The sequence below is a fragment of the Scleropages formosus genome, chromosome 1 (genome assembly GCF_900964775.1).
Source record: "Scleropages formosus chromosome 1, fSclFor1.1, whole genome shotgun sequence".
NCBI lineage: Eukaryota > Metazoa > Chordata > Actinopteri > Osteoglossiformes > Osteoglossidae > Scleropages > Scleropages formosus.
The window spans coordinates 13092217-13112225 of record NC_041806.1 but is presented as its reverse complement, the minus strand read 5'-3'; the positions used below and the strand labels follow the sequence as shown (position 1 = coordinate 13112225).

The 20009-nt window shown below is 45.5% G+C and overlaps 1 protein-coding gene across 1 annotated transcript; it reads left to right on the top strand.

Moving 5' to 3' along the window:
* Positions 1-4047: 4047 nt before the first annotated feature.
* LOC108933953 (core-binding factor subunit beta-like) lies at positions 4048-18525 on the top strand. Its single transcript, XM_018751389.2, has 6 exons — positions 4048-4483; positions 4772-4858; positions 6247-6363; positions 14332-14448; positions 14563-14658; positions 16573-18525. Exons 1-6 carry the CDS (start codon positions 4406-4408, stop codon positions 16639-16641), a joined length of 564 nt encoding a protein of 187 aa, XP_018606905.1. The 5' UTR covers positions 4048-4405; the 3' UTR covers positions 16642-18525.
* Positions 18526-20009: the final 1484 nt, after the last annotated feature.

The window sequence follows — 20009 nt, the reverse complement described above, 5'->3', positions numbered from 1 at the left end:
ACATTTCATAGAGCCACAGTACATCACCATGTTCTCCAGGCTTCCTGATGTTGGTTTTCTACTTAAGCAGCATGGCAGCTGGTGGTTGTTCTTGTGGCGACACAGGACTAGGTTATTATTCTCCAGAGGTTGAGTGATTACTGTTCAACTACAGAAAGTGAGGGTCAGGCATTAAGTCAGCCCTGGAACGAGTTACTGTAGGTCTGTACAGCTGGACAGAGTGGACCCTACAGCTGAGGTGTGTCGGTGATCTGTGGTCTCCAGGCAACAGCAGCACAGCCTCCATGGTCACTGGGCTCTTTGTCTTCTGACAGAATTAACTTCTCTGGACTCCTGGTTATCAAGTGCAAAAAGGCAGATTCATTCTCTTAGGGACCTGCAGAGTTTATTAGGCAGAATCATACAAACTTCAGTAACCTTAATAACAACAATAATAATAATGTTAATAATAATCATTCTAGGTGTTCTTCACATGTTCTGTAGCTTGTCTGAGTTTTCTTTGGCAGCTTGCATGGTTTCACCCTCCAGATTCCCTCCCTGCTAAATAGACCTTCCTCCTCTGCTTCTCCTTACTCTGTTTTCCACAGGGAGTTTCTCATTATCTTCCTCAGAGAGTCCTGCTGAAAACTAAGTGCAGCAGGAAGCTGTTACGTGTCAGAACTGCAAACAAAACAATATTCTGGGATAGGCAATTAGGCCAATGTCAGTGCATGTGTGTGGCTGTGTGTGCGTAATTCCCATTTTCAGTCTCCAGTTTGGTTTGTGGTGTGTGGTTCTGTCACAGCTCGATTGCCTGTCTAGAGTGTAACTCCCCTGTAGATGCTGTATTAAAGTGTCTAAATGAGCAGCAATCAACAGAAAAGCAAAGCATGTCTTTTACTCCTGAAACAGCATCTACAAAGTACATTAATAAGCATAATACCCTAATTTTACTTTCTGGTAGTATTTACATCTGATTCTTTGCCAGCTCTGTGAAGGGGGCTTCAGTGATGCCATTTACCTGTACAGTTAGTACCTTGTTACTTTTGTGTACCAAGTCAGTTGAAGGAAAATTGATAGAAATGCTGCCCTCTGCTGGACTAAAACTACCAACCCAAAGATTGACTTTAATTTTTTTTTTCCAGAAATCACTACAGTTCCTTCAGGACTAAATTTTGACAAGACTTGATGGATATTTACTGAAAGAAAATCTTGAAATCAGGATAAAGTGAAATTAACATAACATAGAGCAGCTGATAGTCTAATGGGTAGAGCTGCTGCTTTTGGATCTGAAAGTTGCTGGTTTGAATCACCCTTCCAGTTAACCTGAAACATATCATTAGACTGGGGAGGGCACAGGGGGAACATATAAAACTCCATGCACAGCCCAAGAGCTGTAAGGCACCAGCGCTATTGCTGCACTTCTTATACTGTATAATGGTGCTATTAAATTTTAATTAATGCTATTCCTTTTTAATTGCATTAGATATATCCAAATGTGATTATCAATAATGTATATAATGTATGTATTTCTTTAACACTTTCACAGTTTTTGTTATTGCAGTTCATTTAGGCATAGTATAGTTGTACTGAAATTTGCATTTGACCAAAAACTTTGGGCTAATTAACGATGAGTGTGGTACAACAACAAGAGTGGTAATGAAGCTGGGACTCCAGTTGGCCCACATGATGACAGTGGCATCCTGGTGGTCTGCTTCCTTGCTGCTGCCAAGATTCACTTGGACACTGGGAGAAGTGACTTCATCCAAAAGGTGTTCCAGTCCACCCCCTCTAGTGTGGCTCCAGATTCTCCAAGAGGGGCACAACCAGGGCCAGAAGGAGCACATGGACATGCTGGAGAAGTCTACTGGTAGAACAAGGCCTGTGACTACACCAAACTGTCAACATTGGGGAAGCTTGATCAGTCCTTGATCAGAGACACTGTGGGACAGCAGGTTTAGGACATAGCAGTGGCTGGTGTGGTAAAGCTGTCTCTCAGCCCCAGCATTGCACCTGTTGTCCTGACCAAGAAGAATGACAGCTGGAGGATCTGTGTGGATTACCAGTACCTCCTTGCAGTGTTCTGATAAGACTCACACTTGATTTCACATGTAACCAAAGCCCTGAACTTCAGTGCTGTCTCCAGGTAGTTCAGCTCCCTGGACAAAAGGAGTGGACACTGGCAAGTGAAGTGGAGGTCCAAGACTCGGTACCATCTGGAAAAGCACTTTGCACAGTTTTAGGTAATGCACTTTGGGTTGTACAGTGCTCCGCCAACTTTTGAGAGATTGATAGCTAAAGTGGTAATCAGCATTGCTAGGTGTACATCTGTCTTGTTAGCCTCATCCTGCAGGTGCTGTAGTAGTTAGAGCTGCTGCCTTGCACCTGATGGATGAGTTTTGAATCTATGCTCCTGCTGTAAGACTCTTGAGTATTGTACTTACCATGAATTGCTCTAGTAAAAATAATCCCAGGTGTAGAAATGAGCAAAATAATTGGCTTTAGAGAAAAACTATCACCTAAATTAACTAATCCATGCTGCCATATTTGACACAGGCCTCCAGGAGGTCCTTCAGGCAATCCTGAAACATGAATTAAAGTGAGAGCTGTTCATATACAGTATAATGATATACAAATAAACATGTGAGGGAGTTGTGTTGGTATTACCCAGTAGCTCCACTGCAGTTCAGCCTAGAGCCTCAGTAGTTCACAGCCTAGTTTCAGTATTGACCAGAGGGCTCTGTATTTCAGTATACGTCGTACTTGAGAAAACTAACACCTGACAGGGAGTTACGCAGTTTTCATCATATCTCCTCATCCTAAAGCTTTTGTTCACATTCAAAGAGACCTGAGTACTCCGAATGCTTCACGTGCTCACCGCCGGGCCTTCAAAAGGGCCACCAGATGATGGAAGCTGAAGGCGCCACGCGCGGCAGTCTAATTGTGGTGGGGCACCATTTGGGGTTTCCTGCACTGAACTTTGTGAATTATTGATCCTCCGTTTTATGGAACTGGTTCCCAAATGTGGGCCATCACTTTCCGTGAGACCCTTATGCCTCGGCAGTCTCCGCACCGCACACCACTCCTCGCAGCGTGACTCGTCATTAACGTACGTTTGCTGGAGCTACAAATGCAAATATGCCGTTTGTTCGTGGTGCGCGCTCGCTCATGCGCCACACCAGCTGCGCCCTAGTGCTGTTAATTAGAGCGCGCTGCTCGCGCCGAGCCGCCACACCGCGCATGATCTGACTTGTAGGATTATGAAAGGAAGCTCTTGTAATTTGGAAAGTTGAGGTAGTGGGGAGGCGGGTATAAACAAATGTTTTTCATCCGGATTTTACAAGAGCGTTATGCAAACGAACCCGAGACGCCACGGGGCAGCGAGGGGGTGTCTAGTCAGCAAGGAGTCACATGACCACCTGCTGGGGCCTAGTTAATTTTTCATGTTTCACACCAACAAAAGTTCTCATTTGTGCATAAACAAGGGGGGAACTGTAAAAGTGAAGGTAAACCTGGGACTCAGTTTTCATACAGAGAGATGAGTGAGCGCATGGAGGAGGAGAGCGAGCAAAACTGTGGCAGTTAAATCCCGAGGAGCATCTCTCTCACACACAACAAACTAAGAAATGTTCACAGAAAAATGTAGATAGATGGCTGTGATTGAGAGGAGGGATGGATGTATTCATTTCTCTGTGGGTAACGAGATTTTGTAATTGTCACATAACTCCAAGTGTGGAAATCCCGCTTGTTAAAATGCCAATCCCGTGAAGAAGAAAGAGCAGTGACATGAAAGATGGTTAAAGGCCGAAAGGTGTGAAGAAGGCACGGCGCGGCAGTTGCGCTGTTCCGACCTTTACGCGCTGAGCTCTTCCACAACTGAGAAGTTAATAAGAGTAATATTCATATTAAAGCAGCCTTTAATATTGTCTCAGTCGAGCGTGTGGATGGCAGGATAGCGGAACGCGCGCACAGTGGCTCATTCTGGACATGCTCCTTAAAGGGAGGGGGGGGGGCTTACCCCGGTGCACAGTCGTTAAGTCGGAAGTAACTTCGGAGTGTGAGGAGGAACAGAAGTGCCGCGATCGGGCTCCGGTGTCATAGAGCAGAGAAGGAGGGACGGAGGAGCAGAAGGCGCAGCCTAGTGCAACACTCAATACTGTACACAGTGTACAAACACTGTGTCGATATTGTATCACCGCTGTCAGCACTCGCATCGCTTGCGGTCCCTGACACTTTCTGAGCTGCCGCTCTAAGGCACAACTAGACAGGTGGACAGCTGGAAAACCAGAGAACCAGCGCGCACAGAGCTACCACGCAAGGAGGACAGCAGAGCAGTAGAGCAGAGCTCGTCATTGCACCGTGTCTAAGCGGTCAGTACACAAGAGTGGCCGGTTATCCATCGGTGATCAACGATCAGAGAGTGAGGATGCCTCGAGTGGTCCCCGATCAGAGGAGCAAGTTCGAGAACGAGGAGTTCTTTAGGAAACTGAGCCGGGAGTGCGAGGTTCGACCCCACGCCGGCTGTGTGTGTGTGTGTGTGTGTTTGGATGGAAGTGCGTAAAACTGATCTGTGTTTGGTGCTTCGTTTGAGTAAACTTCCTGTTTTGCCTCTGCGGGGCCGTGTGTGTAAGCAAGTGTATGGCTTTTGAAATAAAAACGTATTTTGACGTCTTCCATTTGTGTTAAGTCGTCGCTCTTCTCTGAAGAGACACCTCGACCTCCGCTCCTGTGACGACGTACCGTGTGTAATGAGCTCGAGATAAGTGTTGCTTGTGCTCTTGTCTCCCTGAAGATCAGATACACGGGCTTTCGGGACAGACCTCATGAGGAGCGCCAGGCCAGGTTTCAGAGCGCCTGCAGGGACGGTCGCTCAGAGATTGTGAGTTCGTTCGCTGACCGATGCGCGTACTTGATCCCAGTAACATCTCAGTTTTGCTTTTTCGTTCAGCGTGCGCCGTCAACCATGTGGTCGTCTATAGACGTTTATAATTAAATATAAACAAGAGTGCAATAATGTTTCTAAATGTTTTACTCAATATGCTGCACGCACGGTGTTTTAAACCGTTACTTGATCGACTTATTATATTTTAAGCATAACCTTTACCTCCACAGTTGTAGTGGAGTCATACAGTTCTGAATGTTTAATTCCAGGCAAACACTCAGAGAGGGAGGCAGGCTCTTCAAAGGCAACATAACAGGAGAACAGTAGCAGAGGGTAAGGTCTGATCTTGAAGACCATCTGAAGAGAGTTTTACTCAATGTCAACACCTAGGCAACACCCTAGCTGGGCAACATCACCTAGCTCAAGGTTTCTGGTTCATTGTGTGACTGACTCTGGAAAATAGAATTAAGGGACAATTCAATAAAAATCTATATTTATTGGAGAATCTAATCTAATTTTTTTCAGTGAGAGTTAACTGTAAAGTAAAATGTACAGTGGAGCACCATTAATCTGTCAGTTGAGATGGTATAAGTGCTGTTTCCTCCAGTGTTTCTTTGAGTTTAGCTGAACTAGTAGAAAATCTCCTGTGACGAAAACATGGTGTTATGTGTCAACGATAAAACTGAATTAGGCTAATATATGTAAAGATAATAAACTTTTTAAAATTAATATGCAAGTTAGTGACCATGGAACTATGGCTATGTAAACAATATAATATGCCAGTTCAGACCATATTGATAAAAGGAGGTGCTGAATAATACTTAACTGCTCTATTTGTATATTCTGTGTGGGTGACTGATCACAGTCTAGTATGTTAGTCAGGTAAACAAAGGATGGGTGATTTGTTGACTGAGTGTTTTTCCAGTGAAATGGAGCTGGTACACAAATGAGTTGATCAGATCATTGGGTCGTCTGGTTCAGGATAGCCAGGGTTCTGGGGCACAGAGTCCCTCTGCAGCTTTACAAAGATCTCTTTTTCTAGGTTTCGTTCCTTTGTCTGGTGCCTTATTGAGACTCGGGTTAATTTCTGAGTCATCTGTGTATCGATCAATCTCTCCTTCTCATATCACACAGTATGTATGGCTCTGTCCTTTCCCTTGTCCGCTGAAAGCATATGTGGGAATATAGAATCTGATGTGTGTGTAATTGAATACTTGCAACAGAGGGGGGCTGTTTTGGTTTTCTGGTTCTTTCTCCTCTCTGTTCTTGACAGGCACCGTTGGCCTCAGGCACACACTCTCTCATGTAAAAAATAAATGATCAGTTGCATAATTTATGGAGAACTCAGCTTTCTGATCCTGTTTGTATTGATCTCTTCTTAAAAGGCCTTTGTGGCAACGGGAACCAACCTGTCTCTGCAGTTCTTCCCAACCACCCTGCAAGGCGAGCAGAGGCAGCTGCCAACACGCGACTATGTGGACTTTGACCGCGAAACGGGGAAGGTAGTATGTTCACTACTTGCCTGTGCTCTCCACACACATCACTGATGGTCACCTCTGTTCTCCTGTCAGTCCAGTCCCTCGTGGTCACATTGTAATGTCACTGGCCTTTATCCTTCACTCTTAGCTGAAAAAAACAATACATTTTTGTACATAAATTAAGTAGATCATCCATCTAAAAATGATTACAATTGTCACCTCCTTTTAAATGCTTTTTAATTTAAGTGTAGCAAGCTCTTCATGTGACATCAGTATATTCAGTTGAAAAAGACTTTATTAACATTGCCCTTGTTTACTGTGTCATTTAGATGAACTATTTGGGTGTCACATGGTGGCACAGCTAATAAAGCTGGTGCTTTGCAATTCCTGAGCTCCTAGGTTTGCAGTTCAAATCCAGGTGTCTGTTCATATGTTGTTTTATTGTTTCTCTTCTATGTGACACCTAGTATATTGATAGGGGCTCCATGGCTTTCTAGGCACAGCTTCAGCCTTCTGGTCAGGGTGAACAGCAGGCTGCCCAGGGATGCTGTTCCAGAGCCTGTGCTGTGCTCCCATGGAAGCAACATGCAGTAGGTTGGGAGGACTGCTTTCCTGTAAATGTTTTCCTGACTTTTATTTATTCTTTTTTCCACTGCTTTGCCTGATTTGGATAGACTCCTTGTGGGAGTCCCCATATGGGATTCCCCAGGGGCAGGGGGTGGGAAGTTTTAGGGGTTGGGGCAGGGCTGAGTACAGCCCGTAATTAGCCATCCCCTGGTGTGTGTGTGTGTGTGCGCGTCTGTTTGGTGCCAAAAACCAGACAGATCCTTTCTCGTGCCCTGGCGTGTTCGGCTCCCCGTAGACCCAGGTGTCAGACATATGTGAAGAGCCTGTGTACGCTACAGTGCTTCCTGTCCTCAGTCCTGCACCTAATTAAGCCAAGTAAACAATAAGATTTAAATGTAATATTTCATGATTTTACATTACACTTCCCTTGCTTCAGAGGGTTTAATACAAGTTTTAATGCCCCTTTGTGTAGAGGCTGTCTGCAGTGCTGCTTTGCTGGATACTGAGCTGAGACTTTTTCCATCAGGTCAGATTGGACAGAGAACCACTGTAGAACAGGGATACACCTGAAGGGGTATCAGGCTTCAGGGACCATGGTGTGGGTTTAGGGACTAGTCAGGGGGGTGGCAGCATAGCGGTGCCCTGTAGGAAGTGTCATTGCAGGTGTGTGTAGTGAGGGTTTCTTTTGTGTGCCTTTTGTACTCCTTGTTCTGGAACAGAAGACACAGTGTATACAAGGACATGAAGCCACCAGGGCTACACCATCAGGAAGTCATTGAGTTTAGTCACTTTGCATGTCATCATATGAATGCATGTGTAACTGTGTGTTGCATTCACATGTGGATGTCTGTCTCCCTCCCTCCCACACTCTATTGACAGTTTACCTCTGCAGATCTACATACTGTGTGTTGCTGTGTGAATGTTGCTTTGAGGCAGACTGAGGGAACGGTGTTTTTCCAACTCAGACATATTCACTGAAGACTGAGATTTGCATGAAATCAGCTTGTTGCATGTGTTCATGTTCTGTGAAATTAATTTCATCAGCACCATGCCACCTGACCATGTTAGACAAACACACAGGTAAGCTGCAGCTACTGTGTGTTAGTGAGTCATGTGATGGCTCACATGGCCACGAGGAGTGCCTTGGCCCCACCCTGCTTTGCCCTGCAACTGCTATGCATAGTGTAAGGATACAGGCCATCAGCAGGATGATCACATTCTTCATATTGCCATTTACAATCACAAAGTCCTGTTTTAGTAAGGTGAAGGGGCGGAGCTTAGAAAGGGTTTCCCTCGGTATACCTGTGAGTCTGTAGCCATGCCCCCCTCATTTGGCGTCAGTTGAGGGTGTTCCCTAGACCTCAATCTCCTGGTTTAGATTGTTGAGGTATTTTGTGTCACCAATTTTTTGAGCCAACTAAGTAACCTGTAACTAATTGGAAGGACTATCTAAGCACCTGAGGCAGCAACCAGCATAATGGTTTCTGTTGTCACCTTACAGTAGCTGGTTTGAGTCCCACCACCCTGATGTAGAAACCTTGATCAAGGTACTGTCCTTGACCTGACACAGTAAAAATTACCCTGCTGTGTAAATGGATAAATAATAGTAAATGGGTAATATAGTCCCTTCCTGGATCGGGGCCTTGGCGTGGCAGAAGGGCTTGCGTGATCTAGGGATCTCCAGAGCTATGTCGTCGGGAGCATTATGCTCCTGGTAGGGTCTCCCAAGGCGAACAGGTCTGGAGTGAAGATCCAGACTAACACGATCCAAAAACCTCCATGAAAAAAGTAAACAAGAGAACGTTTACCCTGCCTGGAATAGGGTCACCGGGACCTACCTGTGGAGCCAGGCCTGGGGGTAGTGTTCCTAGGCAAGCGCCTGGTGGACGGGCAGCCCACGATACTAATAAGCCCCCGGCTGGCTGCCATATAGTTGGAGTTTGCCCCGGTGGACGAGAGGGTCGCCTCAATGCAACTTAGGGTCGCAGAGAAGAAAACTTTGACTGTTGTGTGTGCTTATGCACCAAACAGCAGTTCAGAGTATTCGGCCTTCTTGAAGAAGGTGGGAGGGGTTCTGGACAGGGCCCCACCTACAGACTCCATAGTCCTGCTAGTGGACTTCAACGCTCACGTTGGCAATGACTGGGAAATCTGGCGGGGGGTGATTGGAAAGAACAGCCTGCCCGATCTGAACCCGAATGGTGAAATGTTATTGGACTTCTATGCTAGCCATGGTTTGTCCATAACAAACACCATGTTCGAACACAAGGATGCTTGTAAGTGTACTTGGTACCAGAGCTCCTTGGGCCAAAGGTCAATGATCAGTAGTCATTTCTTCTGACTTGAGGCCACATGTTCTGGACACTTGGGTGAAGAGAGGTGCTGAGGTGTCAACCAATCACCATCTATGGTGGTGAGTTGGATCAGATGGTGCGGAAAACTGATGGACAAACCCGGTAGGCCCAGATGTTTAATGAGGGTGTGCTGGGAACGACTGTCAGAGGACCTTGTCCGGAATGATTGTAACTCACACCTCCGGGAGAGCTTCTCCCATGTCTCGGAGGAGGTAGGGGACATGGAGTCTGAATGGACCCTGTTCAAAACCTCCATTGTGGAAGCAGTCAGGTACAGCTGTGGCCAAAAGCTTGTTGGTGCCAGCCAGGGCGGCAACCCAAGAACCCTCTGGTGGACACCGGTGATGAGGGAAGCGGTCAAGTTGAAGAAGGAGGCCTTTAGGGCCTGGTTGGTTCTGGGGATTCCTGACTCAGTAGACAAGTACCGGCAGGCAAAAAAGGCAGCAGTGGCTGCAGTTGCAGAAGCAAAATCCAGAGCATGGGAGGAGTTTTGAGAGGCTATGGAAAATGACGATTGGTTGGCCTCAAAGAGGTTCTGGAGAACCATCTGGCGGCTCAGGAGGGGTTGGAGGAGTTTTTCTCAGGCTGTGTTTAGCAGGAGTGGAGAAACTCTGACCTCTGATGAGGACATTGTCAGGAGGTGGAAGGAGCACTTTGAAGAACTCTTAAACCCAAGTTATATGCCTCCCTTACAGGAGTTAGGGCCGGAGGCTTTCGGGCTATAAGAGTCCATTTCCTTGGTGGAAGTCACTGAGGTAGTTGGTAAGCTCCACAGTGGCAAAGCACCAGGGGTGGATGAGATCCGCCTGGAAATGCTTAAGGCCCTGGATGTTGCAGGGCTGTCATGGTTGACATGCCTCTGCAATGTTGCATGGACCTTGGGGACAGTGCCCTTGGATTGGCAAACTGGGGTGGTGGTCCCTATCTTTAAGAAAGGGGACAGGAGAGTGTGTGCTAACTATCAGGGCATCACACTTCTCAGCCTCCCTGGGAAAGTCTATGCCGGGGTGCTGGAGAGGAGGCTCTGGGCGATAGTTGAACCTCAGATTGAAGAGGAACAATGCGGATTCCGCCCTGGCTGTGGAACAGTGGACCAGCTTTTTATCCTCTCACAGATCATTGAAGGGGCATGGGAATTTGCTAATCCAATCTACATGTGTTTTGTGGACTTGGAGAAGGCCTATGACCGTGTTCCCTGGGAAATTCTGTGGGAGGTGCTTCGGGAGTATGGGGTACCGGAGCCACTACTGCGGGCCATTCCGTCCTTGTACATACGGAGCGAAAGCTGTGTCTGAATACTCGGCATTAAGTCAGGCTTGTTCAGTGTGTGGATGTTGGACTCCGCCAAGGTTGTGCCTTGTCTCCATTCCTGTTTGTGGTTTTCATGGACAGGATATCAAGTCGCAGTCGAGGTCAAGAGGGCATTCTGTATGGGAGTCGGAAGGTGACGTCTCTGCTTTTTGCGGATGATGTTGTCCTTTTGACACCGTCACATGGCTGCCTCCAGCACACACTGGAATGGTTTGCAGCTGAGTTTGAAGCGGTGGGGATGAGGATCAGCACCTCAAAGTCTGAGTCCGTGGTTATCTCATGGAAAAGGATGGTATGCCCCCTCCAGGTAAGGGGAGAGTTTTTGCCCCAGGTGGAGGAGTTCAAGTATCTTGGGGTCTTGTTCACGAGTGAGGGAAGAACTGAGCGTGAGATTGGCCACAGCCTGGGAGCAGCGGCAGCAGTAATGCAGAAATGAGTTTTCTCCGCAGGGTGCTGGGACTCACTCTCCGTGACAGGGTGAGGAGTTCGGACATCCGGGAGGAACTCAGAGTAGAGCCACTACTCCTTCACATTGAGAGGAGCCAGTTGAGGTGGATTGGGCATCTGAAAAGGATGCCCCCTGGGTGCCTCCCTTTGGAGGTATACCAGGCACGGCCAACTGGGACGAGGTCCCAAGGTCAACCCAGGACCCGCTGGAAGGATTATATCTCACAGTTGGCCTGGGAATGGCTGGGGATCCCCCAGGTTGAGCTGGAGGAAGTTGCGGGGGACAGGGGCGGCTGGGCCTCTCTGCTCTCCCTGCTGCTACCGTGACCCTTTTAGGACAAGCGAGACAAAAGATGGATGGATGGATGGATGGATGGGTAATATAGTAAGTGATTTTGGAGAAGTGTGAGAAAATGAATGAACAAAACACTGCAGTGACAGTGTTGTTAGTTTACAGTGCTGATCCTCTCCCAGGACTATGAGCTGTGAACCCATGGAAGCCCAGTGTCTCTGTCAGAGAAAGCTGCAGTGACTGTATGCCTGACTCTGGTTTTGACCTATAGGGACCTCTTGGGAAGTAAAACATCAGTAATTCAGCAGAGTTGTCCTTAAACCTAACAGCTGACTAGTTCTCTTCACACCAAGCTTGGTTATGAATGGTATGAATGTCAGAAGGGCACAAACTGACTAAAACACACCACTAAAAGAGTTTTTGTTGTCAGTGATCAGTTAACAGGACTGTAAACCCTAATGGACTCCACACTTCCTGGGCCCTAGAACTGGTGGTTGAGATCCATCCTTGCAGCCAATCAGAGCTCCAGCAACTCATCCTCTCCGGTCACCACACTGATATCAGAGCTCTGTATTGGCTAGTGGTGCTTCAGTTTGCATAGAAGAGGGGTGTTGGCAGCACCAGAGGGACCTGGGTGACACACTGGGACAACAAGGGAGCTCCCACCCTCAGCAGGGAGGGTCTTCAGAGGATGCAGTGAAGATGATGCTGGGCTGAACTGTGATAGTGTTCCTGTGTGAGTCAGACACGCAAGGCCCCAGTGTGAATGATTCTGATTGCAAGCGACTCTTGAGTATTAATGAGTGCAGGTGATGAGCTCAGCAGAAGGACGATGATGGTGTTACAGTGCAATCCTCAGAGCAGAAAAACAGACACATTCGCACACACATTTGCTGTAATGAAGTATTAACATGTTGCAGGTCCTTTTGTCACAGATGTCTAATTTTAATCACCTTTGAAACTTTAATTTAGTGCTGAACTTAAAGGATTGATACTAATCCTTTAAATGACTAGTGATTCTTTGAGAGAAGCACTCAGTCAAAGCTAATTGATTACACAATCTCACCCATCATATTCAGTGTAGTGACAGCTGCTGGACTCTCGGTGGCTTTTTGAGCAGTCACTCTTAGCAAAGTTTAATTTCTACCGTTTTTTCTGAAAGCTACATTTACTGTAGGAAGACCTTCTCCTCTGTGAAGGATTGGGTTACCATTTATATTTATTCATTTAGCAGACTCTTTTCTCCAAAGCGACGCACATCTCAGTGAAAATACAATTTGTGCATTATATCAGGAGAAAGAGAAACATAGTTCCAGACATGTGATTCTTAAGTAAACCTAGTTAGTTTCTTTCCACTTTATGCACCAATGTTCATCACACAAGTAGGTTCATAAAACGCAGGATAGACGAATTGTGATCACCTTCCTAGAATTTTTTTTTTTAAGGTACACACTTACATACAGTACAGGAGTAGCAGCTGTGTAAAGGCTTTTCTTGGAGATGGTCATGAAGTTACGGTGCCTGAACATTTACACCATACATGAGCTGGAGAGATCTTGGGCGAAGTGGGTTCGGAAAAAGTGAGTTTTCAGGCCCTTCTTGAATGTAGACAGAGTTTCAGCAGTTCTGAGTGAGAAGGGGAGGTCATTTCACCACAACGGAGCCAGAACTGCGCTTTACTTTTCATGCGCGGGACCACCAAGCAAGCAGAAGGAAACGAGCAAAGCAGTCTGGTCGGGGTGTAGCAGTTGATCAAGTCTTCTAAATAGCTAGGAGCAGTTCTATTGATGCATACAATTTGTACACACCTGGAGGTGATTGATAGTCATTATACTAACATACACTGTACCATTGTCAGTGTAGCTATTCCATGTAAAAGAATGTCCTTCCCTGCTGGTTTGTGTTTTGTGTCTGTTTCTGTGAGATTTGCCTCACTCTCTGCTTTGTCTGCCTGACAGAGGAGGAGACAGGCCACATGTTTGTTACTCTCCTGAATCTCGAAAGAGGAAGTCTGTGGTCAGGCTCTTTCTCTTTCACTGTCTGATTTCTTTTCTTTTCCTTGTCATGATCTGCCTGCTTTCTCATATGGTTAAGGGACTGCAGTCTGCGGTCTGGCAGGTGAGCAGGGCCAACACACTCTTGCAGCCATGGGGAATGATGGCAAGGCCACAAAGGGCGATTAACCAACTTTTTGAAGTGGTTTTAGTGTGTCTGTGACTGGGAGAGAATGTGTGTGCTGGAGTATGCATCTGCTCTGCAGGCTGATTTACAGATTCTAAACACTCTTTGGGAGCAATCCTACAAACAGCATAGTACACCCACTCACTCTGATAAACACACACAGAACTCTGAGGTGAGAGATGGGGGTCCCTGAGCTGCTATCAGCATCTCTTTATACATACAAATATAAATTCCCTGCGAGTCAGATGGGGCGCTACGCAGGACCGCGTATGTGCGTTACCAGAAACTTTCTTTTTACAAAGCCACTTGAATAATGCAACTGTTTCTTGTACATGTTCTATCAGATTGTTAACCTAGTTTCATCAGTGTGATCTGTAAATTCACATATATTCATTTACCAGAGATGTACAATTCAGAGTGAACATAGGAGCATCAAAAACACAACTCTCAATGTACAGTCTGTATCCAAAAGCACTGTTTAAGCAGCACACATTACACCTGTAGTTGCATGTAGAACTGTGCTATCAATAAATGAGTTTTAAAAAAAGGTCATACATGTTATTTTAATATCTACTATAGTCATGTTTTGTTTTATGACCTAGATTTACACCTGTGTTCAAGTGCTCTGTGTCACTGCATGAGAAGAACGTTCTATAAAAATAAATTGAATTAAATTTACAAGCAAGAGAAATTTGTACATTCAGTTTAGTCTACTTGCTGCAGTTCAGAGGAGAATTGTAACTTTCCCAAGGTTGAGGAATAAATACAGAGAGCTCCTCTCACATCAGAGCCATGGCACCAGTCCCTTTCACAATTCTCACTCTAGTGTGTGTTTTCCAGGTATATCTCAAAGCACCCATGATCCTGAATGGGGTGTGTGTCATCTGGAAGGGCTGGATCGACCTGCAGCGTCTAGATGGCATGGGCTGTCTGGAGTATGATGACGAGAAAGCCCAGGTATCTACAATCTACATGTGTATTGGCAGTGCAAAGATTCCCTCCTATGCACACATGCATGCATACATGTACTAGACACAGCACACATGCACACTGTGCCCTGTGTGCCCACAGCAGGAGGACTTGCTGGCCCAGCAGGCCTTTGAGGAGGTGCGGAGGAGAGTTCGGGACTTTGAGGATCGAGACCGCTTGCATTGCGAGGACGTGGAGGTGAGGGGGCAGGGCCTGAGTGGGCATGGATGTTTGATACACAGACTTTGATTATTCTGTCTCTGGCAAAGGCTGAATGTGTGTGTACGGTATGTGTGTGTCTAGCTTGTATGGGCATTGCTGTTATCCTATACCAGTGGTGTCCAGCCCACCTGCTGATGGACATACTACTCTAGCTTTTGTTCAGCTCCATAGTAAACAGGTATTTTCAGCACTTGTTGGGTAAAGAAGTATTTATACACGACAGAAATGTTATGAATTTTACATAGGGAGTCAAAGATGCCCCATTTTTATGCTTACATTCTAAGGAAAAATGTGTTCCTAATATTCACTATATTAGATGAGTGGTAATTTACATTTATTCACTTAGCAGACCTTTTTCTCCAAAGCAACTTACAATGTTATGGTTGCAATTATTTACCCATTTATACGGCTGCGAAATTTTACTGAAGCAATTTAGGGTAAGCACCTTGCTCAAGGGTTCTACAGCACGAAGTAGGAATCAAACCTGTGAGCTTTTGTGTTCCCTTCACGCTGTGTGATTTTTGGGCAGACTCATCAAAGTAAACATACTGGAATGTTTTATATAGATGGTCATGTCATTATAATTTTGTTTGTCTGAAAGTTTTTTTTTTTAAATACAGAGCTATAATAATTCACCCTTCAGCATCTGAAAACAACTCAAAACCCAGTACACGTGTACACCTACACAGAATGAATTGTTACATTCAGACTTCAAAGTCAAAGTGGCTTTATTGTCATTTCAGCCATATACAGCATATACAGCCAGTACAGTATACAGTGAAACAAAACAATGTTCCTCCAGGACTATGGTGCAACATTAAAAACAATACAAAGCTTAGTTAGTAAAAAAAAAACCTGAAAATATTACAATATAATAATAAATACTAAACATACTAACTAGCATAGTTAGTGTGTACTAGTAGAACAGTGCAAAACACTGCAAAGGGAGTGGAATGGTGTTCAGTGGAGTATGGGGTGTGGGTTTGTGTCAGTCTAGTCCCTAGGTATTGAGGAGTCTGATGGCTTGGGGGAAGAAACTGTTATAGTCTGATCATGAGGGCCCAAATGCTTCAGTAGCTTTTGCCAAACCGCAGGAGGGTGAAGAGTTTGTCTGAGGGGTGTGTGGGGTCATCTGCAATGCTGGTGGCTTTGTGGATGTAACGTGTGATGTAAATGTCTATTGGGTGGACAGACACCCCAATGATCTTCTCAGCTGTCCTCACTATCCGCTGCAAGGTCTTGTGATCTGAGACGGTGCAATATCCAAACCAGGCAGTGATGCAGCTGTTCAAGATGCTCTCGATAGTCCCTCTGTAGTATGTGGTGAGGACTGGGGGGTAGGAGATGGGCTTTCCTCAACCTCTGCAGAAAATAGAGATGCTGCTGGGCTTTCTTGGCAATTGAGCTGGTATTCTGGGACCAGGTGAGGTTCTCCACCAGGTGAACACCTAGAAATTTGGTGCTCTTGACGATATCCACGGAGAAACCGTTGAAGTTCAGACTTTGTGCTTTTTCACTTCAATGCCTCTCACACAAGGCTAATCATGTAGGACTTTGTATGTGCATTTGTGTTGTTCTCTTCCTGCACCTCTGCCGCTTGGGTGCGATTAATGCACTTGGACAAGAAGCCCTCTAGCCACCGCTGACAGACAACCAGTATTTTGTTTTATCTATATCTTGTGTTCCTGGCTCCCCAGTAACTGCCTCTCCCCACCAAAAAAAGAAAAAAACATGTTAAGCTGTTCAAAGTAAGTTCTCCAGTTCCCAGTGGTGGTCAGTGTATGCAGCATTTTCAACTTTGCCCCCACCATTAGTGTTAGCTAATCATGGCCTTTATCAGCATAATTTGCATTCCTGTGTTCTGACTGTCCCTTTGCATGTTGTCCACAGCCACGGCAACAGCAGGACCCCAGTCCAGGCTCTACTGTGGGCAATGCTGACTGCCACAAGATGCGCTAATGTGGAGAGCAAGGGAGCGAGAGGCAGGACAGGTGTGATCTGGTGCCAAGGGAATTTTCTGTGTCAATGGACTAGGGGATCTACAGTGGGTGGACTACCGTGGGTGAGGGTGAGCTTGTGTTTTGGTGGGTTGGTATAGAGTGGGTGAGCTTTGGTTCAGGACTCAGACAAACCCTCAGCCCTGCCTATCCCTGTTTAGCCTCTTATATTCATTATTCAGAGAATGTTGAATCAATTGTGTTAGTCAAAAACTTGCAACATTTGTCTCGAACATTGGTGTTGACAGAGGAATACATGCCTTGTAGCGTCACTCTGAGTGGAGATGAGGAAAGATATTTCTAACTAGCCTTCAGTTCCTCGTGCTGCTGTGGGAACCAAATCAGCAAAAATTATATACAGAAATCATATACAGTAAAAACTGAGACATGTGAACACAGAAGCTTCAAGGTGGCACAGCAGGTAGCACTGGAGCCTCTCAGCTCCTGAAGACCTGGTTCCATTCCATGTTCTCTTCCCATTTTTGGGTTTCCTCTGGGTGCTCTGGTTCCCTTTCACATTCCAAAGATCTGTATTTCAGGTCTACTGGTGTATGTCTGTAGATGTGTGTGGGCATGCACATATGTTTGTTTCCAGGATAGGCTCCAGACCACCATGATCCTGCACTGGACATTGTGTTATTGATAATGGGTAGACAGAATTTATTCTCTTATAGTTTCAAACAAAGAGGACAATTTTATCAACATTTTTAACAAAAAATTTACATACAATGATTTCCTAAGCTTTCATTTCCCACATTAAAAACTGGTGGCAAGTACAACTAGTGCACTCAGTTTCGTGTTGTTTTTCATTATGGGGTGATACATTCAGTCAAAATAGCAGTCAAGAATGAATGAATGAAAGATGCTGGTACAGACAAAGAGCCTCCCCTACCCATACACAGTGGCTGATGAGGACTGACTGACAGACTAGTAGCTCCATGTTTCTCCTCTATGTCCTTATACAAATCTGTACTAAAATTACATTTCTGTTATATCCAGAAAAGGATTTTTACTTTATAATCTTTATGAAAAGCTGCAGGACACTTGTCTGACAGTGCTGCTGCTGAATGGTGCCCCATTCTGGATCCACCTGGTACTACCCTTGTCAAGCTTATGCTGGCATTAAGTGTTCCAGTTACAGCATTTATATTTATTTATTTAGCTGATGCTTTTTTCCAAAGCAGCTTACAGTGGTAAGGTTCTTACAACTATTTATCCATTTTTATAGCAGGGTAATTTTAGTGGACCAACTTAGGGTAGGTATGTTGCTGAAGGGTGCTACAGCTGGAGGTGATGCTGGAACCTGTGGCCTTTTGGGTCCAAGGGTGGCAGTTCTAACTACTATGCTACCAGGTGCCACCCACTTGTTACAAGACTGGTTATTTTTTACACAGCACACTTTTTTTTAATTTAATTTAAAAAAAATCTTAAGTTATTCATGAGGACTTTTTTTGTATCACTGATGTTAAAATCTTTCACTGGCCTTCTGCAAGCTGGCTAACAGATAATGTTGCTTTTGCTGAATTTCACCTCAAGCAGAACAAAGAAACACTTAAAATCAAATTATGCTGTGTATTTCCCTAATAAAATTTTATCATTTTACCTTGAAATGTTCCTTCTGCTGTTTGTTTTAAAATATAGTTATGCAGTTGAGAGCAAATGTGTAGAACTTATTTTAACAATACTTTAAAAATTAAGGAATCCTTTTTTAAAAATAGTACACTGCTGCCTCTCACTGCATGGGTGGTGCAAAGGGAGGTGGGTTTGATCCTGTTCAGTCATGTTCACCCTTTGCCTGCATGAGTTTCCTCTGGGTGTTCCAGCTTCCTCCCACAGTTCAAAGACGGGTGTAAAAAAATCACCGATAGTGTGTGTGTGTGACAGACAGAAAGTATGTTCCACTGGTGTATAAATAAATAAATTAATACAAACACACCACACAAGTAGTCATTTACAGATGACTACTTAAAACTGCAATAAGTGCTATAAATTGTAAAAATATGCAAATTAAAGAAAATGTGCCATAAAGGACTAAAAACCCTACACCTAACATAAAAATACATAACACACCACAAAACACAACACACATTCACCAAAAATAGGGGTTGCGGTATTTTGTAAGTGCGAAAGGACATGTGTTACCTACCCAAGGATGGAGGATCTTCCACAAACCTGTGGGGCTACAGCCAAAAGAGGTCCTTCCACCTCCCTTTGGTTTCTAAGTAATCCTGGTGAGTGACATCCTTCTCCATCCTAAACGTTAGGTCGGCCTGTATTTTATGATACACACCCTAGATGCCCAAGTCTACCCCTGTCTGGACCAGCTGGGTTCTTGCGTTCCAAAGCATTTGGTTGGCTACGCTGATCACCAGCCATGTCTGGGTGGCTACTGCCTTCTGAGTGCCAGGGTTCCATCCCCTCAAGACTTTTTTGTACATTAAAACCATCTGCGAATCGATCTTCCTGCACAGGCAAGTCACCAAACACCAGACCTCCCATACGTGTCCACAGTCCCAAAAGGCATGTGCGAGATTTTCACTCCCACCGCACTGGAGTCACAGAGTGGGTGGTTGGTCAATTTGTGTTGTACAGGACTACTTTGACCAGCAACTTACTTTGTAGACAACACCAGTTCAAATCTTGCAAATGGTGGTTGAGCTCCTTTAGCTGAATCCTGGCCCAAGTGCCCTCCTTGAGCCCCATAAGAACTCGATTTCCTCTCCTCTCGACCACGGCCTTATACAAGGCCCTGTGTTTAAGGAGGGTCTCTGCCTCAACCCCGGTCGCCGTGGTCTTACTCCACTTTACAGCGTGGCTGTAATGAGTGGGCCGTGTCTCGGCATTCGGCCCAGTGTTGGACCAGGACTTCACCAACTGGCGCATCAGAAGGACCAACCAAAGACGCACAAAGTACTGGTGGGGATGCTTAATCGGAGATGCCAGTTTGTTACATAACTGAGAGCTGAAGAGACAATCCAGTTTAAGAGGAATGTTGGGCACATCGCTCCCTCCCTCCTCACGAGTCTCGTCTGCCCCCCAGACGAGATTGAAAATATCTTTCATAAGGCCTTTCAGCATTGTGCAATGTAAAGGGTACACCTGTGCAAGGTAGAGCAACATGGGGAGGATGTCCACCTTCAGCACCAAAGTTTTCCCTATTAAGAAGAGGGACCTCGTCCTCCACAAACTCATTTTCCATCTGGCTTTGGTCAAGCATTCTTCCCAATTGGTGCTGGCAGCACCTTCTATAAGAAAGTTGACCGCCAACACCTTGAGAAGACCAACGCATCGGAAAAACCACCGATGCAGTCCTCCCTGTTTTTCCAGCTG

Excerpts from the sequence above, each read along its gene's own strand:
- LOC108933953 (XM_018751389.2), top strand. The coding sequence starts at position 4,406 with ATGCCTCGAGTGGTCCCCGATCAGAGGAGCAAGTTCGAGAACGAGGAG. Across the intron at positions 6,364-14,331 it reads TTGACCGCGAAACGGGGAAG|GTATATCTCAAAGCACCCAT; the intron begins GTAGTATGTTCA and ends TGTGTTTTCCAG. Across the intron at positions 14,449-14,562 it reads ATGATGACGAGAAAGCCCAG|CAGGAGGACTTGCTGGCCCA; the intron begins GTATCTACAATC and ends GTGTGCCCACAG.